This window comes from Perognathus longimembris, chromosome 26, assembly GCF_023159225.1.
Source record: "Perognathus longimembris pacificus isolate PPM17 chromosome 26, ASM2315922v1, whole genome shotgun sequence".
Lineage (NCBI taxonomy): Eukaryota > Metazoa > Chordata > Mammalia > Rodentia > Heteromyidae > Perognathus > Perognathus longimembris.
The window spans coordinates 2,120,449-2,146,876 of NC_063186.1; the positions used below are offsets into that span (position 1 = coordinate 2,120,449).

At 50.7% G+C, this 26,428-nt stretch overlaps 1 protein-coding gene across 1 annotated transcript in view; it reads left to right on the forward strand.

The window, feature by feature from the left end:
• The window catches only part of Slc9a9 (solute carrier family 9 member A9), a 167,017-nt gene that overhangs the window by 99,863 nt on the left and 40,726 nt on the right, over positions 1-26,428 (forward strand). The window contains 3 exon segments of the mRNA XM_048334749.1: positions 6,914-7,052; positions 7,443-7,548; positions 12,888-12,976. Of these exon segments, the coding sequence (XP_048190706.1) occupies positions 6,914-7,052; positions 7,443-7,548; positions 12,888-12,976 (334 nt within the window).

Genomic DNA, 26,428 nt, shown 5'->3' on the forward strand with positions numbered 1-26,428 from the left:
AGATACAGTTCACAAGAACACCTCTCTAACAGGGGCATCTCCTTTAAGAAACCCTTGAAGCCTCGCCCTTCCTATCCAAATGGATATCTTATCCAATGGGATATTTATGTACTTATTTATCCCACTTTAGAACTAGGAGTCCTAAAATCCTCACCTTTGAAGAACGGGCTTTGCCTCGCTGCCGGGAAGGTGAAGCTCCTGTTGAGTCATTTCTCCGTCCACACCGCCAGGTGCCCGCTCGGAGCGTGTTCCTCTTCTCCGGTGTGGATTCTCACACGGGTGTCAGCCGTGAGACCCGAAATGAACCGTTGACGGGCCACTTGATGTAATCTCGCTGACTCTGTTTCGTCTCTACGTGGAGATCCTTGAAAACGATGAAATGAGATGCAAATACGGATTCATCTCCTTAAGCCATCTAGAAAACGGAACAGCAGTGTGCGCACCTCTTTCGGGGTGCGCGTGCGTGGTACCCGAGCTCGTGCTTACAAAACGGGTAGCGTAGCATTGGACACGTGAAGTTCTGCCTGCGTGGCTGTGGGTACTCGAACGTTCGGTAAACCTGAAGGCGTTTCCCCTCTGACCCCCCCTGGCTGCTGCCGGGTTTGGGGATTGACATTTGCTCTTCCCCGTGGCTGTTTATGATTGTAGTTTAGGTTTCACTGGATTTCCATCTTTAGAGGCTATTAACCTACTTTGCTCTATCCTTCTATATTATGACTAAAAATACCCCATCTCACGGCCCCGTTGGGAGCTGAGACTTCATTAATGAGGACTCTAAGGAGCTGCCAAGTCGGAGAAAGGGCAGAAATTCCCATGAGGTCACGAGCACCATCCCCTCTCTCTCTCTTTTTCTTCTCGCTCTCTTAAATGAATAGACTCGTTGTAGTCGGGTTCGGAGAGAGAAATGAGTATTACTTTGATGTTGAAGGTTATCATTTTCTATATGAGGCGCGAAAGAAGAATTTCACAGACTCACCCGGCTCTTGACAAGCATTTTCCGAGCTGCATTACAAAGTGATTTTTTTTTTCAGACCTCCTTTTAAGGAAACAAAAAATCACATATAATCCCCAACAACCGTCTCCCCGGCCTCCTCTTCCCCGTCCACCGGGTCTAAACTCCGAGTTGCCCTTGTCGTCTTCGAGCCGCGACTGAATGGCGGGGCTCAGGGAACTGTCGGGGTGTCGGGGGGGGGGGGCCTAGTTCTCTGCTGAAATGTGTAACTGCTTTTTGATGTCATCATCAACCTTACGCCAGCCTCAGCCTTTGGAGGGGGGTGGGGGGGGGTGCGGTGTCAGGATTGGAGGGAGCACACAAAAATCTCCCCACATCCCTGTCGTGGGGGGGGGGTGGCCAACGAGGATGCTGGGAAATGACCCCCTGTGACCCTCATGGTGGAGGGGGGCCCGTCGTGAAGTGGTCCTGCAGAATTAGAGAGAGCCTGTGCCTGGGTCTCCCCGCCGCCCTGGCTCCTCCGGCTCTTGGGGAGGGAAAACCACCTGCTGGGTGAACTTCCAGCCAACACCTCTCGTCATGAAGAGCACTCTGCCCGGCTCCTCGGGGAGCCTGAGACCCCCGCCACCCCCCCCCCCCCCGCACCCCAAACCCTTGTGTCTTACAGCAGGTTCTCCTGATGGAGTTTCATCCACCCTTTGGCAGAACCCAAGCCAGGATAACGGGCAGGCAGGTGCAGGGGCGAATTCCACTGTGTCGACAATTCCTGGGCCCCCCCCCCCAAAATCAAGTCCTTTGCCTCATTAAGTAACTCCTCGGAGAAGGGCAGGTTGGTACGGTTATTAAAAGAGAAATAATTGATAGGGATCCACTTGTTCCTTCCTCCCTGCCCTCCCTCCCGCCCTCCCTTCTCTCTGCCCACCCTCCTTCCCTCCTCCCTTCCTCTTCCTTTCGTTTGCCCTGAAGACTTTTAAACCCAGAACATCACTGCGGGCAACGTCCCCCGGCCTCCGGCTCGGCTTGGCTGGGCTCCTTGGAGGGCGCCTCGAAGGGCGGGGTGGGCGTGGGCAGCCCCAGCCGGAGAGAAAGGGCTGGGACCGTGGAGATGGCAGGGCGGGTGGAAGATGGGGGGCATGGGGGGGTGGGGCTCCCAGCAGAATGGAGGCATCCGGATGCCAGCAGCTGTCTCCAGGAAGGAAGGAAAGGCAAGAGGAACAGAAAGAAGCCGGCACCAGACCCACCGAGGACAGAGCCAGGCGGCCTCCCTCCTCCCTAGCCTTTCCTGCCGGCGCCCTGGAACATTCCGCGGGGAGAGTCCTGGGTTGAAATTGGGTTGGACTAAGAGAGGCTAGAAAGCAGAGTTTGACCAAGACATCATTAATGAACCTGACTCACCCAGCACAGGGGGGAATTCGACCTGGTACAGGTGGAACCCGTAATTGGGGGAAATAATAATAATTAATAATAATAATAAGCCATTTCATATTTATGTCCCAGCTAATCAAGAACTCTCCGGCGGGGCTGGGGATATAGCCTAGTGGCAAGAGTGCCTGCCTCGGATACACGAGGCCCTAGGTTCGATTCCCCAGCACCACATATACAGAAAACGGCCAGAAGCGGCGCTGTGGCTCAAGTGGCAGAGTGCTAGCCTTGAGCGGGAAGAAGCCAGGGACGGTGCTCGGGCCCTGAGTCCAAGGCCCAGGACTGGCCAAAAACAAACAAACAAACAAACAAACAAAAAAAAGAACTCTCCGGCGAGCTGGTGCCGGTAGTTAGAACTTCTTTGTTGTTGTTGTTGTTGTTATTGTTATTGTTGTGGATTCAAGATTTGGCAGGAACGTGGACGGTTCTTTTGTGTTTATCTCTGGCTGTAGTAATCTCTCTCTCTCTCTCTCTTTCTCTCTCTCTCATGACTGAACTCATGGAAATTCTGAAAGGGATACAATATGTTTAGTTAATATTGTCTCTTTTTATTTTTTAAGAAGTTTTCAAGGGCCACTGAGGAAGCAAGAAGGGCCTGGAGGGGGGTGGGGGGGTTGGAGAAGCAAAGCCTTGAATGAGGCACCAGGAAGGCGGGAGGAGGGCGGGAGGGGGGAGGGCCCCGTGGGGGGGAGGGGGCTGGAGGTCCTGAGTGCTTTAGGCGATTGATTCCTTTGATCAACCGTGCCACAAAGTACCTTAGAGGTAGCAGAAGACAGCACCAGGAGTGGATGGTACTGGGTTCGAGGAGGGGATGGTGGTGGCGGTGCCAATGGCCGCGTGCTCTCCTTACCTCGATCTCCCAATTTCACCCTCCTCCTCCTCCTCCTCCTCCTCCTCCTCCTCCTCCTCCTCCTCCCCCTCCCCCTCCCCCTCCCCATCCCCCTCCTCCTTCTCCTCCCTGTGCGTATTGAAGTGTTGGTTGGACGCTGTGTCTGAAAGGCTTCTGTTGTGACTAAAGCAAGCTGAGAGAGGGGGAGAAGGAGAAGAAGGGAGAGGAGGACGTGGAGGAGGGGAGGGGAGGGGAAGCGAGGAGGGAGAGGAGAGGAGACAAGATGGAAGATTCACTTAAGAAATGATTCCTTTGCTCTGGCTGCCATTTCAAGAGCTTTCAGAGCATCAGTGTATTAAATGCTCACAGCACCCTGGATGGTATAGGTAGGTGCTGTTACCTTCCTTTTTATTTTTATTTTTTTTAGACATAAAGGTACGGAGGGTTCATGTCACACGATCAAGGTAAAAACAGTACAATTTGCACCCAGATCTCAATTCTACATCCGACGCACAAATCATCCTCCAGGGCCTCCTTTTTTTTTTTTTTTTTTTTTTTTGGCCAGTCCTGGGCCTTGAACTCAGGGCCTGAGCACTGTCCCTGGCTTCCTTTTGCTCAAGGCTAGCACTCTGCCACTTGAGCCACAGCACCACTTCTGGCCGTTTTCTGTATATGTGGTGCTGGGGAATCGAACCCAGGGCCTCATGTATACGAGGCAAGCACTCTTGCCACTAGGCCATATCCCCAGCCCCCCCGCCTTTTTTTTTAATGAGCTTCATATGAGCAAAAACTTTTGGTTGTTGAGAAATGGCAGACACTCAATGTTCGTGAAACATCCACGTGACCCTGAAGAAACGATCCTTATTAATGTGGCTTTCATTAGAGCAAGTTAGGCGAGTCCATCCGTTCCTGAAGTCTCAACTACAAGATGCTATCCACATTCATTTCTGAGAGTGGATGCAATAGACTGTCATCAAACTAGTTGTTGTTGTTTTTTTTTTTTGCTGAGCAATCTGTTCCTGAACAGAACAAATCGATACCCTGGACTTATTTCCAATTTATGAGATGAATTTTTAAACACCCCTCGGTAGTTCTCTGGTCCTATCGTTTCCAAAGATGTTGGTTTTATCCAACTCAAATATCCGTCGCCATGAAGGAAAAGAAAACCTGGGGGCTACAGAGCCGCCCTCGCCAGTTTGGGTTACAAATAGCCCTGCGTCGGGACACCCCACAGAGCCCTAAGCCCCCCAGCCTCGGAGGGTCCAACTAGGGCGGACCAGGGACTGAACTTGCTCCGACAATGACCTTGAGCCTTGAACAGACACCAGCACATGGGGAGGTGGGGCCGGAGCCCACCGGCATTCCCGCCGTCCCCGCCTCGGCCTTGCTACGCCTTGCTTGTTTGAGTCGAATACCATTGGATTCAGGGAGGTGTAGGAGCAGGACGGCCCGGTGAAGGAAGAAGCCCTGGTTGGGGAGGTGGGGGGGGGAGGGGGAGGGGAGGGGGGAGGAGGGGATGGAGAGATGGAGATGCTTATTCAAAGGGTGGTTATCTCCCCAGCTCAGCAGAGCAACCTCAGTGGTTTGCATCCCACAGACGGTTTTCCATTTCCCCCCTCTTCTCACTGTCGGGTGTCGGATGAGCCCCTCGGAGGTTCCCAGGGACCACAGGGTTTCAAACACCCCCCCCCAACCCCGCCCCAGCCCCGGCAGATACAAAGGACCCAAATGTGGGTTTGCTTAGTGGCCCTTTTTTCAGTCTGCGAAGCATACCGTTCTGCAGAAAGAGAAGTACTTCAAAGGCAGCCCCTTTCTTGCCTGCTTCCAGGCCTCTATTCAAGATCCACATTCATCTTCTTTATCCAATTACGGGATCAAAGCGGGAGCGTTTGGCCTACTTTAGGCGTTCACAGATATCCAGGGAAAAACTGAGAACGTTCAACACTTCCCTTCTCCATGCCCCACTTCTTCCTGCAGGAGAATCGGAATCCGTCCCCCCGCTGCTAGCGCCGTCACTAGCCTCGGGGATGCAAAACGTCAGATCAGCATGGAAGCCATCCCGGTACAATCCTCCCCAATCTCACTCTGTGTGCATGAGATACTCCTAGTATCCACCCCCAATCGGATTTTTAAAAATTATTATTATCTTTAAGTCGTTGAACCGAGGAGATGCCATTTAGCGAAGCAGTTTATGAATACCAGATGTTTTGATCCGTTCCCTTCCTTTCAACCTCCTCTCCCGTCCCTCCCCTAGCCTCACTGTTCTTCATCCTGTAGGGTGCACATTGGGTTTGTGACTGCATTCTCCTCCTCTACAGCCGTCCACCCCTCCTCCCTTGACCCCACTCCCCGCCCCCTGGGAGCACCCAATTCCTGGTGTTTTGTTTTGCTGAGCTTTGATTTGTGTCTTCCTCAAGACTTGTGCCATTCGAGTTCTCCCTCAGATCGACTGTATTTCGGTTCATTCATTTGTACACACTTGCCTGTCTCCCGATATCTTGACTCACGAGTTTATAAGCTAGATCTTGCTTCCCCGTATAAGGGAAATCACGCATCCTTTGTCTCTCCCTGGGCCTGACTTACTTCGCGTCGCATAATTTTTTTTCCTAGCTATTTCCATTTCTTTACAAACTGTACAGCATCATTCTTTCTAACGAATGAACAAAAATTCCACCGTGTCTGCCTCACACATTTTCTTGATCCATTTGTCCGTGGAGGGGCGTCCGGACTGATTCCATCCTTGCCTACGGGGGGATTAGTGCTGCGGTGAACGTGGTTGTGCTGGTGGCTTCGCTGTATCCTGCTTTGTAATCTTGGGTAAATGCCACTCCCAAGTTCTTGATTTTTCCTGACTCTAGGTTAAAATAAAAACTATAAAAATAAAACAGAACTAAAACTGAATTCTACCCCGGTTAGTCCCCTTAAACCTCTCCGTTCTAATACATCTGTCCGTTTTGATGCTTCAGGATTTCCTAAAATAGAAGCCACCCTGCCCTCAGACTGACATACTAGGATTTGAGTCTTTGGGTTTCAAAAGCAAAAAAATGAAATGCAATGTCCTCAAAACCATTCAAGTAAACAGACTGCCTATTGGTAGAGAGATTTTTCTCTATGAAAATAAGTCTGATGTCAGCCCCTAGACTGGAGCATAAAGATGACTTCCCACCTTTTCTAGCTGCCGCCGTTTGTATCAGTGGGGAAAGAAGAGTTTTGTGCCTCCCTGGGGGTTAATCTTGTGATGCTTTGAAGACTTGGAGGGCCATGTTTCGGAAGGGTGTCACCGGGGGGGAAAGAATGCTTTGTGGCTCATGACGAGATCACGGCAGAATATTCTGTGTGCGCTGTGATTTGTATCGCCCCATTTGGACACAGGCCATCAAAGCGCACTTTTTGTCAGGAACATTTGTGAAAATATAACAGCACCGAAGACATATGGCCACTAAATAATTCACACTTATCTATCTTCCCAGCAGATTCCTGGTCCACCTACCATGTTTTAATGCCTGCTTGGCTCCGAAACAGCATTTCTTTACAACCCCTTCCAATATAACAATGTTTACTGACTGGCCGGGGTGTATGGATACGGGGGGGTGCGGGGGGACGTTCACCGCCACCCCCTCTTCCTTTACCTCCTCGCAACTCCTCCCGTCCAACAGGGGATGAGGGAGGACGGACGTCCCCCGCTGACCTGCCCTCTCTTCTCTTCCCAGTTCCATCTCCATCTACAGCCCCAAGGAGAACCCCAACGCCTTCAACACAGCCGCGTTCTTCCAGTCGGTGGGGAATTTCCTGGGCATCTTTGCCGGCTCGTTCGCCATGGGCTCTGCCTACGCCGTGGTCACGGCCCTGATATCCTTCGTCCGTCCCTGGGGAGCTGGGTGCTGTCGGGGGCAGCGGGTAGGCACAGACGGCTTCCACTCCCACCCCACCTGGCTGCTTCCCTGTGCCTTGTACAACTCTCCTGAAGGGGGGCCCAGCCCCAGGGCAAGGCCTTGTACCCACAACGCTGCTGTTGTGCTCTGAAAGGACCCCTTTTCTCTCGACGTGGGGTGGAGAGGTGACACCCCCAGTAGTTTCGTGGCTGCGTTCAGCCCCAGAGGGCCTGGCCAGGTCTCATGTGGGGAAAGCAGCCTTTCGTTCTCCAGCCACCATCACCAACCACATCAGGTTTTCCCAGCCGGCACGGAGGAGACCCGGCCGTCCAGGCGGTCGCTGTGGTCCTTAACGTGGTCTCGTCACTTGACCAAGTTTACCAAGCTGTGTGAGTTCCCCATGCTGGAAACGGGCCTGTTCTTCCTCCTCTCCTGGAGCGCCTTCCTGTCGGCGGAAGCCGCCGGCCTGACAGGTCAGTGCCGCCTGCCACCCGCGAGCCAGACGCGCCAGCGTGTGTGTGTGTGTGTGTGTGTGTGTGTGTGTGTGTGTGTGTGTGTCTTCTTGACCTGCACAGGGGTGGCGTCTCTCTAACATAGTGAGTGGGGGACTGGGAAGGTGGCTTAGCGGTAGAGTGCTCGCCTTGCATGCATGAAGCCCTGGGTTCGATTCCTCAGCACCAACTACACAGGAAAAGCCAGACGTGGCGCTGTGGCTCAAGAGGTAGAGTGCTAGCCTTGAGCAAAAGGGGAAGTGCCCAGGCCCTGAGGACAAGCCCCAGGATTGGCTCAATAAATAAATAAATAAAATAGTGAATGGGAATAGTTTATATAAAATCAGCCTTTCCTGGGCCCCCAGAGGAGGTATAATAATAATAATAATAATAATATCCATATATAATTAATACATTTTATACAGTAAATATGCTTAATGTATATACAAATAATACAGTTAGCCAGGCAGCGGTGGCTCACACCTGTCATCCTAGCTACTCAGGAGGCTGAGATCTGAGGATCGCAGTTCAAAGCCAGCCCAGATAGGAAAGTCCATGAGACTCTCATCTGCAATAAACTACTCCGAAAAAGCCAGAAGTAGCACTATGGCCCGAGTGGTAGAGCGCTAGCCTTGAGCTCTCACAGAGAGGCTCAGGGACAGCGCCCAAGCTCTGAGTTCAAGCCCCAGGACCTGCCCCCCCCCAAAAAAAAGAGTGGACATTCACTGAAAATGCACAGTGAGCCACGTGCTGGCCCAATGCCTTCCACAGTCTCATTCGTTTATAGAAAGACTCAAGGTAAGGCGCCATCGCATTCTCTCAGCCCTGGGTGAGCAGCGGCCCGCAGTCTAGCAGACCCTGAGTTCTAGGGCGCCTCGCTTCACTGCTTTGAGTAAGACCCCACTTGGAGACCCCACTGGGCCAGCTCCGCCCTACGTCGTAGGACACGGCTGGGATTCCAGAAGCTCGCTCCTAGACCGGCACTGGCTTTCCTCTCTGAATGCCACACACACACCATTTTAGCAAGAAAAGCTAACTGAACCCATCGGTGCTTGTGACAGCGCTACTGACTCCAAGCTCGTGGCCCCTGCGATCCGAAATGATTTCACATGAAGTCTGTGCCGTTAGCACATCGCTGCGTTGTGAAAGGGGTTGCTGGAGAAGGCGCGCACCCCAGAAACTAGAGAAGAACCGGCGTGTTCTTAAAGGAAAGAATGTGGGTAAAACTGAGATTTCCTCCCCTGTATATCCTGGGCCCGGCGCAATACTCTATCTGTGGTAAAATGATCTTCATGATGTTTGCGCTATAAAGAAACTGTTGACCTTCCAGAGAGGTAGAGAAGTATTCAACTTTCTGGGGGGGTTTTTTTGCTTGTTGTTTTTTAGTCTTCTGGGAAAGTTGAAATAAAGACACACATACACAGAGCTGCCAAAAAGAAAGAAGAAAGTTCATTTCTATGTGTGAAAATGGTCTATTTCCAGATCTACTTGAACGAGATCTTGTTCTACCAACACTTGAAAGGTTGCAGTGTGCAGGAAAATATGTAAAATATGTAACCTGCTAGTTTATCTCAACCATGGTCTCTTACAAGCCTTTTTAACCTGAAATCACGTAGGGTTTTTTTTTTTTGTATGTATGCCAATCTTGGGGCTTGAACTCATGGCCTGAGCACTGTCCCTAAGCTGCTTTTTTTTTTTTCTTCTTTTGCTCAAGATGAACACTCTACCACTTGAGCCACAGCTCCACTTCTAGCTTTTTTGGTGTCTCTTGGAGATAATAGTCTCACAGGCTTTCCGGACCAAGCTGGCTTTGAACCACAATCCTCAGATCTTGGCCTCCTGACTAGCTAGGATTATAGGATTATTAGCCACCTGTGCCTGGCTAATCTGATATCTTAATTGGAGTTTATGCACACTGAGGAACCATTATCCAGGGTGGATGGCTACACACACACACACACACACACACACACACACACACACCTATCTTCATTAAAGATTCACCCACCTACAGACTTTCTTCAGCACAGAGTCCAGAATCAGGCCATATGCCTAATTGGCATTCGATGCAAACCAAACTCTAGGTATTACCATTTTTTATTGCCAAAGACCAAATTACTCTGTGTTTGTTTATTATTTAATCCTTGCCTATTTCCAAATTGGACTTGTGACAAGGCACAATATGAACTACGCCTGTCGTGGGACTTCTTAGTAGAGGGATAAACACTCAAGTGCTCCAGTATAGAGTGTTTCTGCAAAATTAGGCAGCTGTTTGTTGCTATCACTTGGCAAATAAATAAAACCCTGAGCTTTCTTTTTGGAAGCCAGAGTTAAAAGGGAAACGCGAGTCTTATAGTAGAAGGAAGTCACATTTATTTATCACAATGAGCAAACTTTGGGGAGGGGGGGTAATTAAAAATTTAGGAGTAATTATCAGAGACATCCTTATAGAAGGGATTTGGGGTACCACAATGGGAGACGCGGTGTTTTAAGTGTTAGAGTTATCTAATAATAATTCCAGAGAATTGAGCGATCCGTTGTTCACGGGGTCACTCCCCAGACCCTGCTTTCCTGACGTCAGAGGGTGTGGTGTCAAATACAGTCCGTTAGCTCTCTCGTCCATCGCTCAACTGGCCTCTCCTGCCTTTCTCTGAACTTGCATGCCAGGGAGTAGTTCCTCTTGTCGAGCCTCCCAGCAGTGGATTCGGTGAGAAAGAACGGAATGAGCCCTTCCCTTGATTAAGTATGCCTTGAGGGGACTCACAGTCCCGGGCCTTGCTTGCACACACACCCTGGGAGCCTGTCTTGTGGGTGCGAGGACACACCATGGCTTCTCGGTGGGACCGCCACCACCACCCCCCCCCCCACCCCCACCCCCACCCCCACCCCCCGCCAAGGCCCTGACATCTCACAGTGGGCCATTTATCCCAAGGTTGTGGAATGGAGTACTGGGGCGGACGGGGTAGAACGAGGATGGATGGATGGATGGACGGAAAAGGAAAGAAAGGGAAGACAAATGAATATGCACAGAATATATATATATATAATGTAATATATATATATAATAATAAATGAGAGAGAAGAGTGTAGGTTCAGCAGAGCCGCCGATGGCTCATACCTGTAAATCCTAGCTACTCGGGAGGCTGAGATCTGAAAAACATAGTTCGGATCCAGGTCTGGAAAGTCTGTGAGACTCTTATCTCCAATTGACTGCCAAAAAGCCAGAAGTTGGAGCTGTAGCTCAAGTGGTAGAGCACTGGGCTTGAGTGAAAAAGCTCAGGGACAGTGTCCAGGTTCAAGCCCCAGGACTGTCGCGCACACACACACACACACACACACACACACACACACACGTTAAGTGGGTGTTACTTTCTGTACTGATGTTTCTGTATCCCACAGACTCACTGTTAATACGCCACTCGTGCCATTGTCAAATGCAAGCTAAATATCAACTGCCCTCCTTGGAAGCACAGATTCTTTCCTGTCCTTGAAGAGTTTTCTATTCTGTTCCATCTCTGACTTCTCAGGATCCATGGTTCCTCTCTGTTCATGATTGGAAGGAAGCCTGTCAGCCGTGTCTCTTTTCACTTGATCAAGAATAAATAAAAACGTGGCCTGGAACAAAGAAATAACCCATCAACCTTAAAACCCCTCTGAGTACAGTCTGAGAACAAGATACATTTTTTCCCCCTTTCTCATTCGCTTTCTGTGTTCTGATGGTATAATCAATATTTCCTGTCTAAAAATGCAATCTCCTCCAGTCTTGGAAACCCCTCAAGTCTACCTTTAATGTCAAAGAGAATCATGTTCTGCGTGACAGACGCTGAGTTTTTTTCCTGCTTCTTAATCTGAAGGCTTCATCAACTTTTAATGAGAAATGAACTATGGAATAATGTTATCAGTGGCAGACACTACAGGTGACAACCATCTTGCGCAGAGAACATTTAAGTAGGAGAAAATGTGTCCTGCCACTCATCAAACTCACACAGACACCCATTTGTAGGTGAGGATCAAACACGAATCTCCCCATCTTCTTCTCTTTTTAAAGCCAATAAACGTTAGTGGAAATAAATATGAATTCCTTTGCATTCCTGGAGTTTAAGCACCTTATATCTTTTACAGACAGTGTTATGGGTTCGGGATAATACTGAGAAGTAGTGGCACACGCCTTGTAAACAAACATTTAATATCAAAACACGTCTATCTATTCTCCTCCTACCTCTAAAGACCGACAGTATTTCAGCACCTTACATGTTTCCCTGCTGATCCTTATTTTGTAATAGAAATCCTACAAAGAGGAAAATAGATATCTTCAAAGAATTTTTCCCCCTAGAATTTCTGAAGCTATGCTAAGAAAGTGAAAAACTACCAAAAAGGGAACAAAAAAAAAAAAAAAAACCTCTCCAGAAATGCTTACTGAATATATAGTTCTTGGCAAAACTTCCTGCTTATTTCTTCGAAAAATTGGAAGTGTGTTATTCACAAGAAATAAGTAATGTAAAGGTCTCCGTGCTTGTATTATGTAAATGTGTCCAGTGCTTGAAAGAAATGAGAGGTAAATACAAGCGTTTACAAGAGAAGCTCCGTTCTTCCGCTTTCTTCTTTTTCTTGTTATTACCACCGCGGGTTGATTTGAAATGCCAGTGTTCCCTTCGCATCGCTGTCCACGCTTAAGAGTCATCAGCGCTTCATTTACCAGTGTTTTCAGAAGGAAAGATCCCGCTGCTTGAAATTCAGCTCGGGCCTTGTGGCCTGCGTTGAGGAGCCCGCTCGCCCCCTAATTAAGCTAATCTCGAGTCCAAGGCAGGGGACAGCCTCGCCCCATCCCTTCCCCGGCCTGGGAGGCAGGCCGCACGCTGGTCCCAACCGTGGGCTTCCCGGAACGCCTAGGACGGGGGCCGTGCCGTGTGCCCGGTAGAGCTGCCCACGGTGGGGTTCAAAGGAAGGAAGCCTGCGGCTGCCCTGGACGCGGCCGAGGGCTCCAGACGCCTTAGGTCTGTGACTCCGGCTTTCTAACAGCCAGTCGGGGCAGCCCTGGAACATTCTTCCGCTCTCCACGGGCACAAAGACACGGGTATGGAAGACCAAACCCAGCCAAGCGGCTGGAAAGGCGGGGTAGACCTCCTGCTCGTCGACGGACAGGCGTAACGATCCTAACTCAAGACCAGGGAATCGATCAGGTGACTCTTGTGTTTTGGGACGCTTTTCACAGCTCGCTGGAGCTTGGTGAGCGTGGCCGTGCTGAGGCGCTAGGCCCCGGATGGACAGCCGACTCGGTGGGAAAGCCAGGTGGATCTGACGGGTCTTCTGTTGACTTTCAGGGATCGTGGCGGTCCTCTTCTGTGGGGTGACACAGGCGCATTACACCTACAACAACCTCTCGCCCGATTCCAAAGGGAGGACCAAGCAGGTAAGAGAAAAAAAAAACCAAGCCGCTCCAGGCTGGCTTTCCATCTCTCTCCACCAGCGTAATGATGATGTCCTGATTCCGGGGGAGAAAGGAAGAAAGGAAAAAAGCCTAAGGCTTCATTATGGATATTTATAGATTTTTTTTTTTGCCCTCCAGGATAACCATTAACGATTCTCTTGGTAAGCAAAAATATGGTTATAACAGTCTCTCTCTCTCTCCTGAGAGTTGTAGGATGTAAACTGTCGTTCCTGAAGATAAAAGGCCTACTGTCGGTAATAATTCAACCGTCACTTACAGCGAGAGGCGCTGGAAAGCGTGTGAGATTGGGTAGGTAGAGAGAGGAGAAGGGCGTACAGAATACAGAAGTGGTATTTGGTCTTTAAATGAGTCTGTTTGCTCCTGAGCAAGCTCAACTTCCAATTGTCACAGCAGCGGAATACAGTGCCCTTATTCCGGGAAACACACGCGGTTTGGGCATTTGCACGCATTTGCACGTGGAGGGACGCAGGCCGATTCCACACTCTGCCGTCTCGTGCTGGGCGCCGTGCTAAAGGCTAGGGATAGGAAGCGTGTGGCTTGCCTTCCAGAAGCTCATCATCGAGTCTTGGTGATGAGGACAAAGGTGTGGAACCAGCAGTCGCCTACAGTGTGGCGAAGGAAACCCCTTGGATAGCATTGGGGGACCATTTAGCAGGGCTTGCTCCTGAGGTTAGAACGGGGAAAACCAACGGGAGACGCTTTCCACAGACGTCCACTTGGGAGCAAAACAGACCGAGAGCAGCCACGAGGTACAGAGCTGGAGTCCAGCGGGAAGAGGACGGTCGCAAGAAGGGCGTTGGAGGCCAAGGGACCCCCCCCCCCCCCAGACTGAGTCTCCTGAGCAACCGATTGGAGCCCTAACTGGCTCCGTGTGGCTTGGGGGAGAAACCCAAGCAAGTGGGAGATGACAGCCAGGGCGGGGACTGTAGATAAAACCTCAGGGTTGGGGTCGTGGAAGGCATCCATTCTTGCCTGCGTTCGCCTTCCCCTCCACTAGGGACACCCTAAGCGTTGCTTCTCCGTGATGAGGACTTCTAGAATGCTCTTGGGCTCGGGCTGGGCGTCCAGGCCTCTGGATTCTCTGGGCATCTGAGGTGCGGGGTCCTCTGGGGGGTCACGTAGTCTCTGTGCCTTCCGAGAGTCTCGTCGCCTTCTCAAACGCTGTATCTTCATTTAAAAAGAAAGAAAGACATCTTTAAAAGATAATCAGCCCGGGCCAGGTGCCGGTGCGGGCGGCTCCCCACGCCTGGAACCCCAACTCCTCAGGAGGCCCAGAGCTGAGGCCGGGGGTTCAAAGCCAGCTGGGGCTGGTGGATTGAGAGACGCTAGTCACCCGTCAACCACCAAACCAAACCAAAACAACAGGAATGGAACTATGGCTCGACATGGTACAGCGATAGCCTTGAGCACAAAAGTTCGAGGATAGCACCAGGCCCTGAGTTCAAGCCTCAGGACCCACAGAAAGAAAGAAAAAAGCAAGATAACCTGTAAACATCACTGTAGGTTAGGCTCTCTCTCTCTCTCTCTCTCTCTCACTGGGGTCACACCATGCTGTTGTTCAGACCCCATAGATCTATTCACACAAGTCTCCCCCTCCCCCCAATAACCCACCCTCCTCCTCCTCCTCCTCCTCCTCCTCCTCCATCCCTTCATCCCCCGCCCCCCCCAGGAAGCCCAGTGATGCGGGCTCGGCTATGGCTTCCCATTGCTCTCTTCTCTGGGAAACTCGCTGCCTGCATACCGTCCCTTCTGAACTAGAATTTCTCCCCCGACCCTGATCACAGCTCCCTTAAAAAGTACTTCCGGGGGTCTATGTGCGAGTAAATCACCGATAGACACCGATCATTGACGTGGGAGACGTACTTCTTCCCACTAACTTCCCTACCTTGGAGAGAGAGAGAGAGAGAGAGAGAGAGAGAGGGCGCTTTTCCTGTTACCACTGATTGCCTTCATTCCCCAAGCAACAGTTTCTGGGCGCCTGCTTCTCTCCAGCCACTGCTCAAGATCCTGCTGACCCGACAGTCACCACACACACGCCGTTCCTGGTGGAAGAGCTTTATAACCGTCCAAATAAATCAGCAGACTGCAGCGCGCGTTGACAGGACGGCGTAACACCATGGCGAGGCAGGGAACGGAGCTGGGATGGTGGGGTGGGAGGCAGCCTGGGAATGAGAAGGGGGGCGAAGGCAGGAGCCCCACAAACCAAGGGCAGGGAGCAGAGGACATCTCCACGTAGCCTCGGGGGGGGCGGGGGGGCGGGCGACCCCGAGTCGGGTGATTCCGGAAAGGAATGGAAATGTTTAGGGGTAGCACGGCTGGGACACGATTTAAGTTCCCAAAGGGGGGGGTGCCGAGTACCGGGGTGGGGGGGGGACTGCGGGAAGAGCAGGCTGGAAGGCAATCCGCGACCGCTCCCTTTCCAACGTGAGCTAGCCAGTCGAGTGAAATCGGGGAGTCGCTAGTTGGACCCAGAAAGCTGCCGCTCAGGAGACGAGTCTGGGCTAGATTTACGATGTGGGAAGCCATCAGCCCCTTTGAGAGGTATTGGGGGGCGGGGGGGCGTGGACGGGGGGGCCTTTAAGTCTCTGGGGACATGCTGTCTCTCCAGAAGGACTGAGGGACCCTCATACCTCCCCCCACTTCTCTTTGGCTCCTTGGCCACAGAGTGACTGCGTTTGCCATCTCACACACTCGGCCGCCATGCTGCGCCTTTACCACGGTCCAAAGGAATCAGACTGGAAGTTTCCACAACTCTGAACCCAAGCAAAGCCTTCCTTGGGTGTCTCCCTGGGGGTGCACTACAGGCAGCAGGTAGAATGGCCGGGGTGGGGGGTGGGGGTCCCAGACAGGGTGGGAGGAAAGGAACCGGAAACTTGGGAGTCCAGACAGGCCTTGCGGGGGAATGACTTTCTAGAGGTGAACCAGGACACGAGATGATAGCTGGAGGAGCCCGAGTGGCGGGCATTTCACCTCTGACTAGACATTCTCTGGCTGGCAGATGGCTTTGTCGTGTGTTTTTGAGGATCGGGTGCATTTATTCAGTAAGCCTTGAGTAGCTGAATGAAGAAGTGAATGAAGCATGAATGTTGGACCACCTTTGTTACGTTCTTAGTTGAGTTGGAGTCGGTTCTCTTATATTTGGGAGAGGAAAAAAAAAATTTAGTTCCGGTGCACTTACTGGTTCTTAATAAACTCCAAGTTGGGTTGGACATGTAGGTTTTCCTGCCTTTGCTTTTTGAAAAAGCCAGATTCTCTCTAGCCTTAGCATTTCTGGGCGAGCAACCGCGTCTTCGATATAGCACATTCTTTCCAGATGCCTGTTTTATTTCCATCCCCCCAGCTGATATTTTGAGTGTTTATCGCCATTGAATAGAAAAGCAGCAGTGCAAATCCAAATTTAAAATTCCAATTAAGAAAGAAAAAAAAAAAAAGAAAGCAACGGGAGCCGAATTGGATGTGCTGTATGTGACTCTACAAGGAAATCCAAGGGCAGGGTTTTGGGGGGCTCTGAGCAGCCAGCCCCTCCCTCGTGCATTCACCCCTCCGATGCACAGGTAGCCGCCCTGGGTACCAGAAGTTCCCGTGGAGGGAAGGTCATTAGGAAGGTTATTGTGCCGATTTCCCGAGCCATGGCAGCAAAGGGAATGGAGCACGCAGAAGAAGAAAACAGAAAGGTTGGTCTGTCCCTGGAATAGGGGTACGGCTGCGATCCAACCCTTAGAAGAGGCTGGGAAAGCCAGACAGGCCGCCTATGAACACGCATCAGCCTGGACACGCATCTTATTTCCTTCTAACACGTTACATACATATGTAGCATCCACTTCCTTTTACCCTCTCATGATTCCAGATGCACGTCTGTCCCGTCGTCTCTCAGGCTATTGTGGGGTCTATGAGAAGCAATTCCCGCCGGATGGATAAATGAACGGGCGACGGGCATTCCAATATAACACGAGAGGAGACAGAATGTGTGCTAACGAATGGTCCTATTTAACTCCAGGAGGCATTCGTTTCCGTTTCATGAGTTGGACGCGGGAGGCAAACGTCTGGGGGTAGTCCTCAGATCTTGAGAGAACGGCGGAGGACGATTCCATGGCTTGTGTGAGCTTCCTGCGGTGTGCCCTGCCTTCTGGATTTGCATGACAGTGGGTTTTGATTATGGTTTTGTGTGCTATTTCCTTTTTTTCCCCCTCCAACATAGTTAACAAAAGCAGTCACGTGACAGCCCGGTTCCCTCTCCCAGGGCACGGTGGAAAGACACCTTCCCCCGGCTTCCGAGATCAAAGACGTGCATGGCGCGCAGAATCGCCTTTATTTCTCGCTCTAATTACGTTCCTTTTGTCAAGATTTCTACTACTTTTTCTTCTTCCCTTCATTCAAAGTGCCTTTTTTAAAATAAAATAAAAAAAATTACCGTCCTAGAAGGGTTGAATTTGTAAATGATGGCAAAGTGTTTGAATTTCTCCTTTCGCCGAGCTGGTGATTCTTTTCAGTGAAACTCATTATGTTGTCTAAAGGACATTTAGTAGTTCAACTAATAAGCTCTCCCTTTTAAATGCTAATGAGGGTAGAGCTCCCACATCAAGCAAGAACACACTGTACTTCTGGTACCCAGGAAGAATGATTGTCTGTGAACCCCCAGTCAAGAAGCCCTTTCTCCACGACCAGCTTGCACTACAGTCGGGCCATTTGAATAGATGGTACCCCACATGAGCACTTGGTGTTCTCAGCCCCTCCTCGGGGGCCAGGGGGAAAGAAAAACGATGGCGTAAACCTTGCTTCCCCTTGACAGTTCTTTGTGGGAAATTTCCTCTCCGACAGAGCTACAGTTGGTCTATCACTGCTCAATTAAACCTATCCTACTCTTTTAAACCCCCCCCCATCTGTGCTTCTGTGCTTTAACCGCCTAGCGCTGCAGTTGGGAATTCTGAGTCAAATATATATATATATATAATCTCCAAGAAGTTCAGAGCCAGAGACGGATATAAAAATAAACTTCAGAGCTCCTCAATGATCCATTCTCTCTCTTCCCTTCCTCCCTCTCCCCTTCCACATTCACTTTCAATGTTTAGATATTAAGATAGAAATATATATATATATATATATATACATACACACACATATGCGTGCAGTCCATATCTTGTGTATAGATCTGATTGTATATATAATGGAAAATATTATCTGGGTGTCACTTGGTGGCTCAGCTGACCTGGTCCTTACTTTAATGACATTTAAGACAGATGGCTGTCCACTATTACCTGAGGATTTCTAAGGACGGCAGTGGCAATCACCCCTTTCAAAGCCCATTATACATTTTATCCCCCCACTTGGGTAAGACAGGTGTGGAGGTCTCCAGACTCAGAACGGCATTGGGGAGTGATAAATGAACGTTGCTATCATTTTTCGACTCGTTTTAATTACATTTCATTGACACAGCACAGAAAACCTGGAGGCTGCATATGCGTGGTCTCGAGGTGTGTTTATTCAAGAAGGTCGCCAGACTCCAGGGCTGTTTCCTTCACAGCCTTGGGAGAGATCAGACGCACTTAATAAAAATGCCGCATCTTTTGTGCAGTTCCTCCAGAAGGGAAACTGAATCGCTTCTAGAGACACAGAAAAAGATGCTTAAAAACAACAACAACAAAGAGCCCTGTTTAGAACCCTGATTGAAGTCCCCGGAAGGGAAATCTAGTAAGCGAAATGACGGTTTGGTTTCTAGAAAGGCACCTAACACCATCACACAGGGTCATGATGGGAATCAAGAGTTGTTCTTGAGGAAGAAGCGCAGGTTTGTCAGCGTGGAACTGCTCCCACGGCGGAACCACTAGGTTTAAAAAGAAAACAAGACACTTAGCACCAGTTGTGTTTTTCCCCTTTTGCTCTTAAGCTTTTGCTTAATATATCTCCTTCTTTTCCCTTTCTGTAATGTGTCTTGCTCTGTTCAAATTCAGTTTTCAAGGACAAACCAGAAGGGAAAAGAAACAAGACTGAGAGCTAAGGAACTCTGCAGGGGAGGGGAGCTTGTTTAACCCTGTCCTAGCCGCCGTTGTTGGTCTTCCATCGACACGAGTTCTGCTCTTCCCCCCCCCCCGCCCTCCCCAGACCCACACAGGCTGGGTCACGTGGACGACTCTCATGCAGACAATGCCCCTTTAGATTTCCGCAGAGACAAGGTCGCCCTCATCTCTTGGCTGGCCTTTCTTTCTGTGATAGAGGGCACGGGAGCCTCGACCGCGGCGCTGGGGCAGATCTCTTGGCCCACGGAAGCCCACGTAGAGAGGCCAGTCGCGTGTGTGTCTTGAACGGGTTTCTGCACCGTCGGTGGGAAGGCCCCGGGGCCTCGAGGGGGAATCGGCCTGCACTCTTGGCGTGTCCTTGGACAGCCGTCTTCTCCCGGGGCGATGATCTGCAGGCTGGTGTCACAATGATGCGTTCTGATGACACTGGGTCACCATAGCGATGTGATGATGATGGCGGCGGTGGCGGTGGTCTATGATCCTCTCGTAGGGAAAACCCAGACCCGCATCCTTCCCCCTTGGCCCTGGTTTCCCGCGCGGCTCTTGGCTTGCTTATGCGTCACGCCACGTTGAGGTCTACGGGGGGCTTCTGACTCATCCCAGAATTGTCGGGACCTCAAAGGCTCTCTTCAGATCCTCTTACGCCTCTGGAGATGAGCTGTGTGACGTGGAGGGGGAGCCGTGTCCCCTGGCGTGGCCCTCCTGGGGTTTCCTGTAGTGACCGTGTTTCCCGTGTCCAGCGCTCGGGGATGCTGGCTTCTCAACCGAGACCGGGGCGCCCCTCAGCCCTTCCCGGCTCACCCAGCGGCTGCCGACCGGCCAGCCAGCCCTGCAGAGAGGGGGTGCACGGGTGCTAAAACCTTCGACGTCAGGGGCGGGGTTGGCTCTGGTGGGGTGCGTCCCGCCCGGGCCCCCAAACGCCGGAGGGCTGTCTCTAAAAGAACACACACACACCACGGGATCCTCCTGGAAAGAACCAGACATATCCACCACCCCCCCCACACACACACACAAATGGAGTTTTCCTTTGCTGCTTGGAAAGGAGTATCTGTGAAAATGATAAAGGGGGAGGGGGGGCACTGTGGGCTGTATGTAAGGCACCAGAAATAGCAGAAACGCAAGTGGCCTTCAGGAAAAAGGCCGTCCTGGATTTGCCAGGGTGAGCATTCGTGGGGGGCACTGGCCGATCCTCAGAACACAGCGAGTGCAGGTCTCCTTGCCAGGAACGGGCAGAGCCCCGCGCGGGCCCCGCAGGAGCCCAGCAGGAGGGTTGCTTTTCTGTGACACTCCAGCTCCGTCTGGATCATTCCGGGCAGTTGTTCCCAGCCCAGAGTAGTCGTCCAATTTTTTTTTTAAATAAATCCCAAATGCCTTTGGCCCCTTGCCCGGGATTTCTTGATTTATTTAATCTGAAGCAGAACCTGAACTGCTGTATTGTAAACTCCCTACATGCTCATGAAGGACCCGAACTGAAAAAATCTAGAAAGACCCCGGGCCCTAGGGAGCGTGGAAGGACCGAGAGGTTCTGAGAGGTGGCAGGTAGAGAAGGTTTGGGGGCAGCAGATCAGATTCAGAATGTCCCAGCAGATTCAAGGGGCAAGCCGCCGGCCAGGGGGCCCTCCAGAGGGGCTGAGTTCATCGGTTTCAAGTGTGGCCTGGGCAGAAAGACTGTTTCAAGTCCCCCCCACCCCCACCCACCCAGGGCCTCTAGTGAGTCACCGCCCTTGAGATCTCTGAGACACGGAGCTCCCTAGTCTTCATTAGAGTTTCCATAAATGTTTCAGAGATTAAAAAAAAAAGGGGGGGGGGGAAACTCTGCCGGGGATGTTATATTGTGTGTGGGTAGGTGGGGACAGAAACATCCAAGTTTGAGTGTCGGTATAAAGGCATTGATTTGCATAGGTAGAACGTTTCCAAGACACGGCCCACCTATGTGTTCATTCCGTTCCTAGGTCTAGGCAGGTGGTCTCGCTGTCAAAACCAACACTGGCGGGTGGGCTCGCTCGGTGATTGGCTCCCTGGCCGGGAGATTCAAACAGACCCACCCATGACAGGAATCAGCAGAAATGGTGGCGCCATCACCCTGTACGCCAAAAATACAACCTTCCAGCTATTCTTCCTCTTTAAGGTGGCAGATAGACATAGATTGATTGATTTGATTTCTACTTATTGGATACCGGCCGGTCCTTGTGGAAGATAATTGAATGAAAACTGGTCTTAGTTCACCCTCACCGCCACGTCTGGTGAGCTGATTACCGTTCGCAGCTACGGAGGAACCCAGTTCGCAGGAGGATAATGTATGTACCTGCGGCTGCCTGAGGAGGCACGTGTGGGAAAAGTGAGATCGGAACCAAGTTCAAGTCCAGTTCTTTTCCCACCTCCCTGTAGTACTACTGCCTTTCTTCTCTCTCTGAGGAGTCAAAGGTATCTCGGCCATTTAACTCCCATGGCCCAGCTTCAGTTTCCCGTAGTAATGTATATGGAATGCGTTCCATGTATGCAGTGCGTTTTATGAAACGCATCTGGAAAGTTACCAGACATGGTGCGTGTCGAGTTCCACCAATCTTGTCCTGCCCTGTCTCCAACCTAGGAAAGAATACAGGGTTTCCACTTCGCCTCAGATTGTTTGGAGCACTAATGGTAATATCACTTTCTGGTCAATTCTCTTGCGTCTTGCGAGGCTGAAAGCTCGCCTAATTTCATCAGCGGTGGTTGTGGTGCTTCGGAAATGACAATCATTCTAATTAGTGTTCTGTGCCCCGTGTGATCCAAGAGACAGCTTATTGCGTTTATTTCTCACAAGCCATGGCTAAGGCCCGCTGATATTTTTTTTTTTTGAGAACTGTGCAAAAGTAGGGACATTTTCTATGTGACAGAATACATGCTTAAAGAGGCAGCCATGGCCCATTTCAAGCTACGGTTTTTGTGCAAATATTCTACACGTGTGTGGTAAGAATTTTAAATATCGTCGGGTCTCCATGTTAGAAAACCTTACTCAGTCAATCCTGTCAGACACATTTATATCACAAATAACAGATCCTGTAAAGTCGTAGATTACCAGAAGAATCATAGTCAAGTACTTGATAATGCACTGGGGCGGGGGGGGGGGGGGGAACCCTGCTTCCAAAAGCAGGTCCATACTTTATCTCAAGAAAGCCACTCTGTGTTCTCCAAAATTCAGCACAAAAGGGCATAAGGATTCTGATGATATCCAACTGGGCGTGAAAAGATACCAGCCCCATCATTAGATGGCAGAGAACAATAGAATGGAAAGGAACTCTGGGAATCTCCTCTTGTGTCCTGAACTCTGGGAATCTCCTCTTGTGTCCTGAACTCTGGGAATCTCCTCTTGTGTCCTGAACTCTGGGAATCTCCTCTTGTGTCCTGAACTCTGGGAATCTCCTCTTGTGTCCTGAACTCTGGGAATCTCCTCTTGCCTCTTCAACTCTGGGAATCTCCTCTTGCCTCTTCCTTTCTGTCCAGCTGGTCCTTACAGACCATCCATCCACATGACCTTTTCTAGATTCCCTCCCCTTTCCCAAGACCTCAACCCTAGGAACTCAATTTGAAAGGCAAATTCTCACCTTCAAATTGCTTCGAGGGTTTTCACTAGTGCTACAGACGGCAAAAGAAGTGGCTTTTCAATTTAATTTTATTTCTATGTTAGCTGTACCATTGGTTTCCTTCCCAAGCATTTCAATTAAAGGTTGTAATTCAATTGACCTTAAGGACCTTTCTATGATTCCACTACCCCGGTATCTCAGCTCATTCACTGCTTTATGACCTCACCACCCGGTATCTCAACTCATTGAGCGTTCAGATGTAGAACCAAGCAAATGCGTGGGCCAAAAAGAGAAATCCTGAGCTCTGCCCCGCAGGTGGGCACACGGGACTGGGGTGGGGGACAGGACCCCCCCCCCCGGCCCTGCTGCCAGTCCTTGAAACAGCAACATACCTGTTTAGAAACAATACTCCTCTGTCTGCATCCAGGCAATTATCAGGGCCTGACTCAGGGAAGAACATTCTAGAACTCTGTCGGTGCCTTGCACTGAGGGAGACGGGTTAGACTTCTGGATGGCCATTTGGAGCAAACCTACATCGAATATCCCCTAAAATGACGGCTGACCTACAGTGAGTGGAGAGATGATTTGATTTGTGGCTCTAGTGAGCAGAAATGGCACAGCGCTTTAGAATTCATTTCCAATTTCCTTTTGTAGGTGTGCCAGTAATAAAAGGTTAGAACCCGGGGCTTGGGTGCTGTCCCTTACATTTCTTGGTTGTTGTTCTAGGCTGGCATTCTATTACGTTAGCAACAGCTACGCTTCTGTCTTTTTTATGGTTATTTGGAAATAAAAGTCCCAAGGACTTTCCTGCCCAGGCTGGCTTCAAAAACTCCATCCCCCGATCTCAGCCTCCGGCGTAGGTAGGATGACAAGAAGGATTTCCACTGCTTAGCTCCTTTCCAGATCGGTTTAACACATCACTACGCCATTCTTCCGTTTGTTTGATGGAGCGATCACTTCCCTTGACTTCTCCGATCATCATCAAGTTGTAACGACGAGGAGCTGGACTTGGGTTTCCCAGCGTTATCCGATCAGCGCGTTCGTTTTCGATGGATGAATGCGGGCTTTCTATTCGCAGACAGAACCGGCGGTGGGCAGGGTGGGGTGTTTTGGGTTTGTTTGAGCGAACTCGTGGCCAGGTCGCTTATAGGCTCACACTTTCTACCGCGTGACCTCGTTAACAGAAAAGCACCGTCCACGGCTTCGCGCCCTCTTCCAACCTGCAGGAGGCCACTCCGTTTCTCAGAGGCACTTAGGTTAGAAATCCCATGATATTTTAGACAGTAGGTTAGGTGGACTCACCCTAGCCATTGACTGCCTTGCAGGCGGGGTGACATTTTATTTCATTTTTATTTTTGAAAAATATGCATAACAGCGCCTCCTTAACAAAGAAATGCCGTTTCACTTTAGCTGCGCGGGCCTCTCTCTCTGATCGGGGCGCGTGTACAACAACGGCCCGTTTCAGTTCTTTGTCTCTTTCTCTCCGGCCTTGTCTGTGAAAGGGAGAATTCCCTCGAAGATGATCCCGAGATCTAGGCTAGTGAAAGACGCAGGCGATGCCGCGGTGGTGCCCCGTCCCCCGTGCTGCCCTTCCGCCTTGGCTCCGCCCCTCTTCCCACCCTCTGTACCATCTGCTCCGTCTCAAGTTTCAAGGTCTGCCCAGGCTCGGGCCTTCGTGAGGGTCACAGCTGTGCCTGTGAGACTCATCAACGCGTGGCACCATCCCTCCCCGATCCCCCTCGAAGAAGCTGAAGTGTGAGACTTCAGGGTTTCACACACACACACACACACACACACACACACACACGCAGAGAACAGCAGGCACTGGACCCCATGTCTTCGCCTGGATGTGCTCTTGGGCGGATGTGTGGTGTACCCAGGGCCCCGAGTCACCATGAGCCCCGATTCCCCCCCACGGGCTGCGCCCGGGCTCTGTCACTATGTCGCAGGGCTCAGCGATCGATCGCGTGGAGGGAGGGAAGGGAGGGAGGGAGGAGGGAGGGAGGGAGGGAGGGAGGGAGGGAGGAAGGAAGGAAGGAAGGAAGGAAGGAAGGAAGGAAGGAAGGAAGGAAGGAAGGAAGGAAGGAAAGGGAAGGAAGGAAGGAAGGAAGGAAGGAAGGAAGGAAGGAAGGAAGGAAGGAAGGAAGGAAGGAAGGAAGGAAGGAAGGAAAGGGAAGGAAGGAAGGAAGGAAGGAAGAAAGGAAGGAAGGAAGGAAGGAAGGAAGGAAGGAGTCTCCATTCTCTCTTCTGTAAGGCCAAGGCCCCAGGACTGGAGAGCGGGGAGTGAAAGTCACCCGGGCTCTGCTCTGGACGACGAAAATACCATGGGACTCACCATTCAGCTGTATTGTGCAAGGACTGACAACAACAAGAAGAAGGAAAACAAGGCAGCACACACTCAGTGTATCTGCCGTTTCCCCCCACACACACACACCAAATCTTTTCCAGCTGTGGCGGATGGACTGGAGATGGAACCTGCAGGCGTGGAAGGCTGGTGAAGGAGCAGGGCTGTTGTGAGGATTAAATTAGCTTTCACACGTTAGTTTTACAAGATGTTTGTGCCTCGAAGGAGCGGTGTGTGTGTGTGTGTGTGTGTGTGTGTGTGGTGTGTGTGTGTTCAATTTTTCTCTCTCTCTCTCTCTCTCTCTCTCTCTCTCTCTCTCTCTCTCTCTCTCTCTCTCTCTCTCTCGGTGCTAGAATTAGGCTCATAATTACAGCTCACAGTGCCAGCTCCTAGTCCATAATGGGATTCTTTTATTCCACAAAATAAAGTTTAAAATGATAAAAAGAGGATAGGTTGGCATAAACAAATCCATACGATGGCATTTTTAAAAGGATAATCACTGATGTTTATTAACATCCCTCTTCCCTTCTACAAACAAAACCCAATAATTCTGTATGGAAAATGCTGCTTCCTGTTGTTCAGGAAGAAAAAAAAAACTAGATGGGTTTAATCTGAGTGATAGATGTAAAACACTGCTTAGTAAGGAATTATCCCAATAAACAACCTCGTGGACAAAGGAAGGACAAACGGTTGTGCGATCCTCTCGAACCCTTCTTTGGACAATGTATAGTTTTTCCCTCCTCCCACGTGGATTTTTCTTATTGGTAGGATACCATCAAACTCAGGGGTCTACTTCTCCCTCCCGAAATAGACAGCGGCAGTCCGCTCAGTAGAGTTCATCTCACCGTGTGGAACTTAAATTTTATAGCGAGCTAAAGCTTTGTTGGTTTGTTTTTGTTTTGTGTGTTGTGTTGTGTCATTCCAGCACTTCTCCTTTAGGAGAATCTTGGAGCCACGTTAGCAGCGGGGCATGAAATTTAACCAAGCACGTGTGATTCCAGTAAGCTATTATCCCGGGCAAACCGTGTACTCCGTGAGCTGCATGTGACTGAAAAGGAAAAACAAAAAAAAAAGAATCAGTCCCTCAATTTCTTGTCCCGTCCACGATTCTTGGACGTGTTTCCCGGGGGTGGGAGTAAGCCGGGCCATTTCTTCTTCTTCTTATTTTTTAATGGATTCAATATAGAGGGGCAACCAGCCTGGAGCTGGGTGAGGTCAGGAAACACGGAGTGGGACCTGTGTGTGTGTCCTGGCACGGACTCGAGTTTCCCATGGACCTGAGAACGCGCTCGCCCTCGGGTCAAGGTTGAACCCGTCGGTGACAGCTGTGCTTCACGCCTCAGTTACCAGCCACCACCTCGACGCCCGGCCAAGGCACGCGGGCGGGGTGACCCGCGGAGCACTTCAGGGTTCTGATGGGGTGGCAGACGGGGGGCCCCCCCACATTCCAGTCCAGAAAGGGGCGAGCCTGGACCCGCCTTCTCACTCCCTC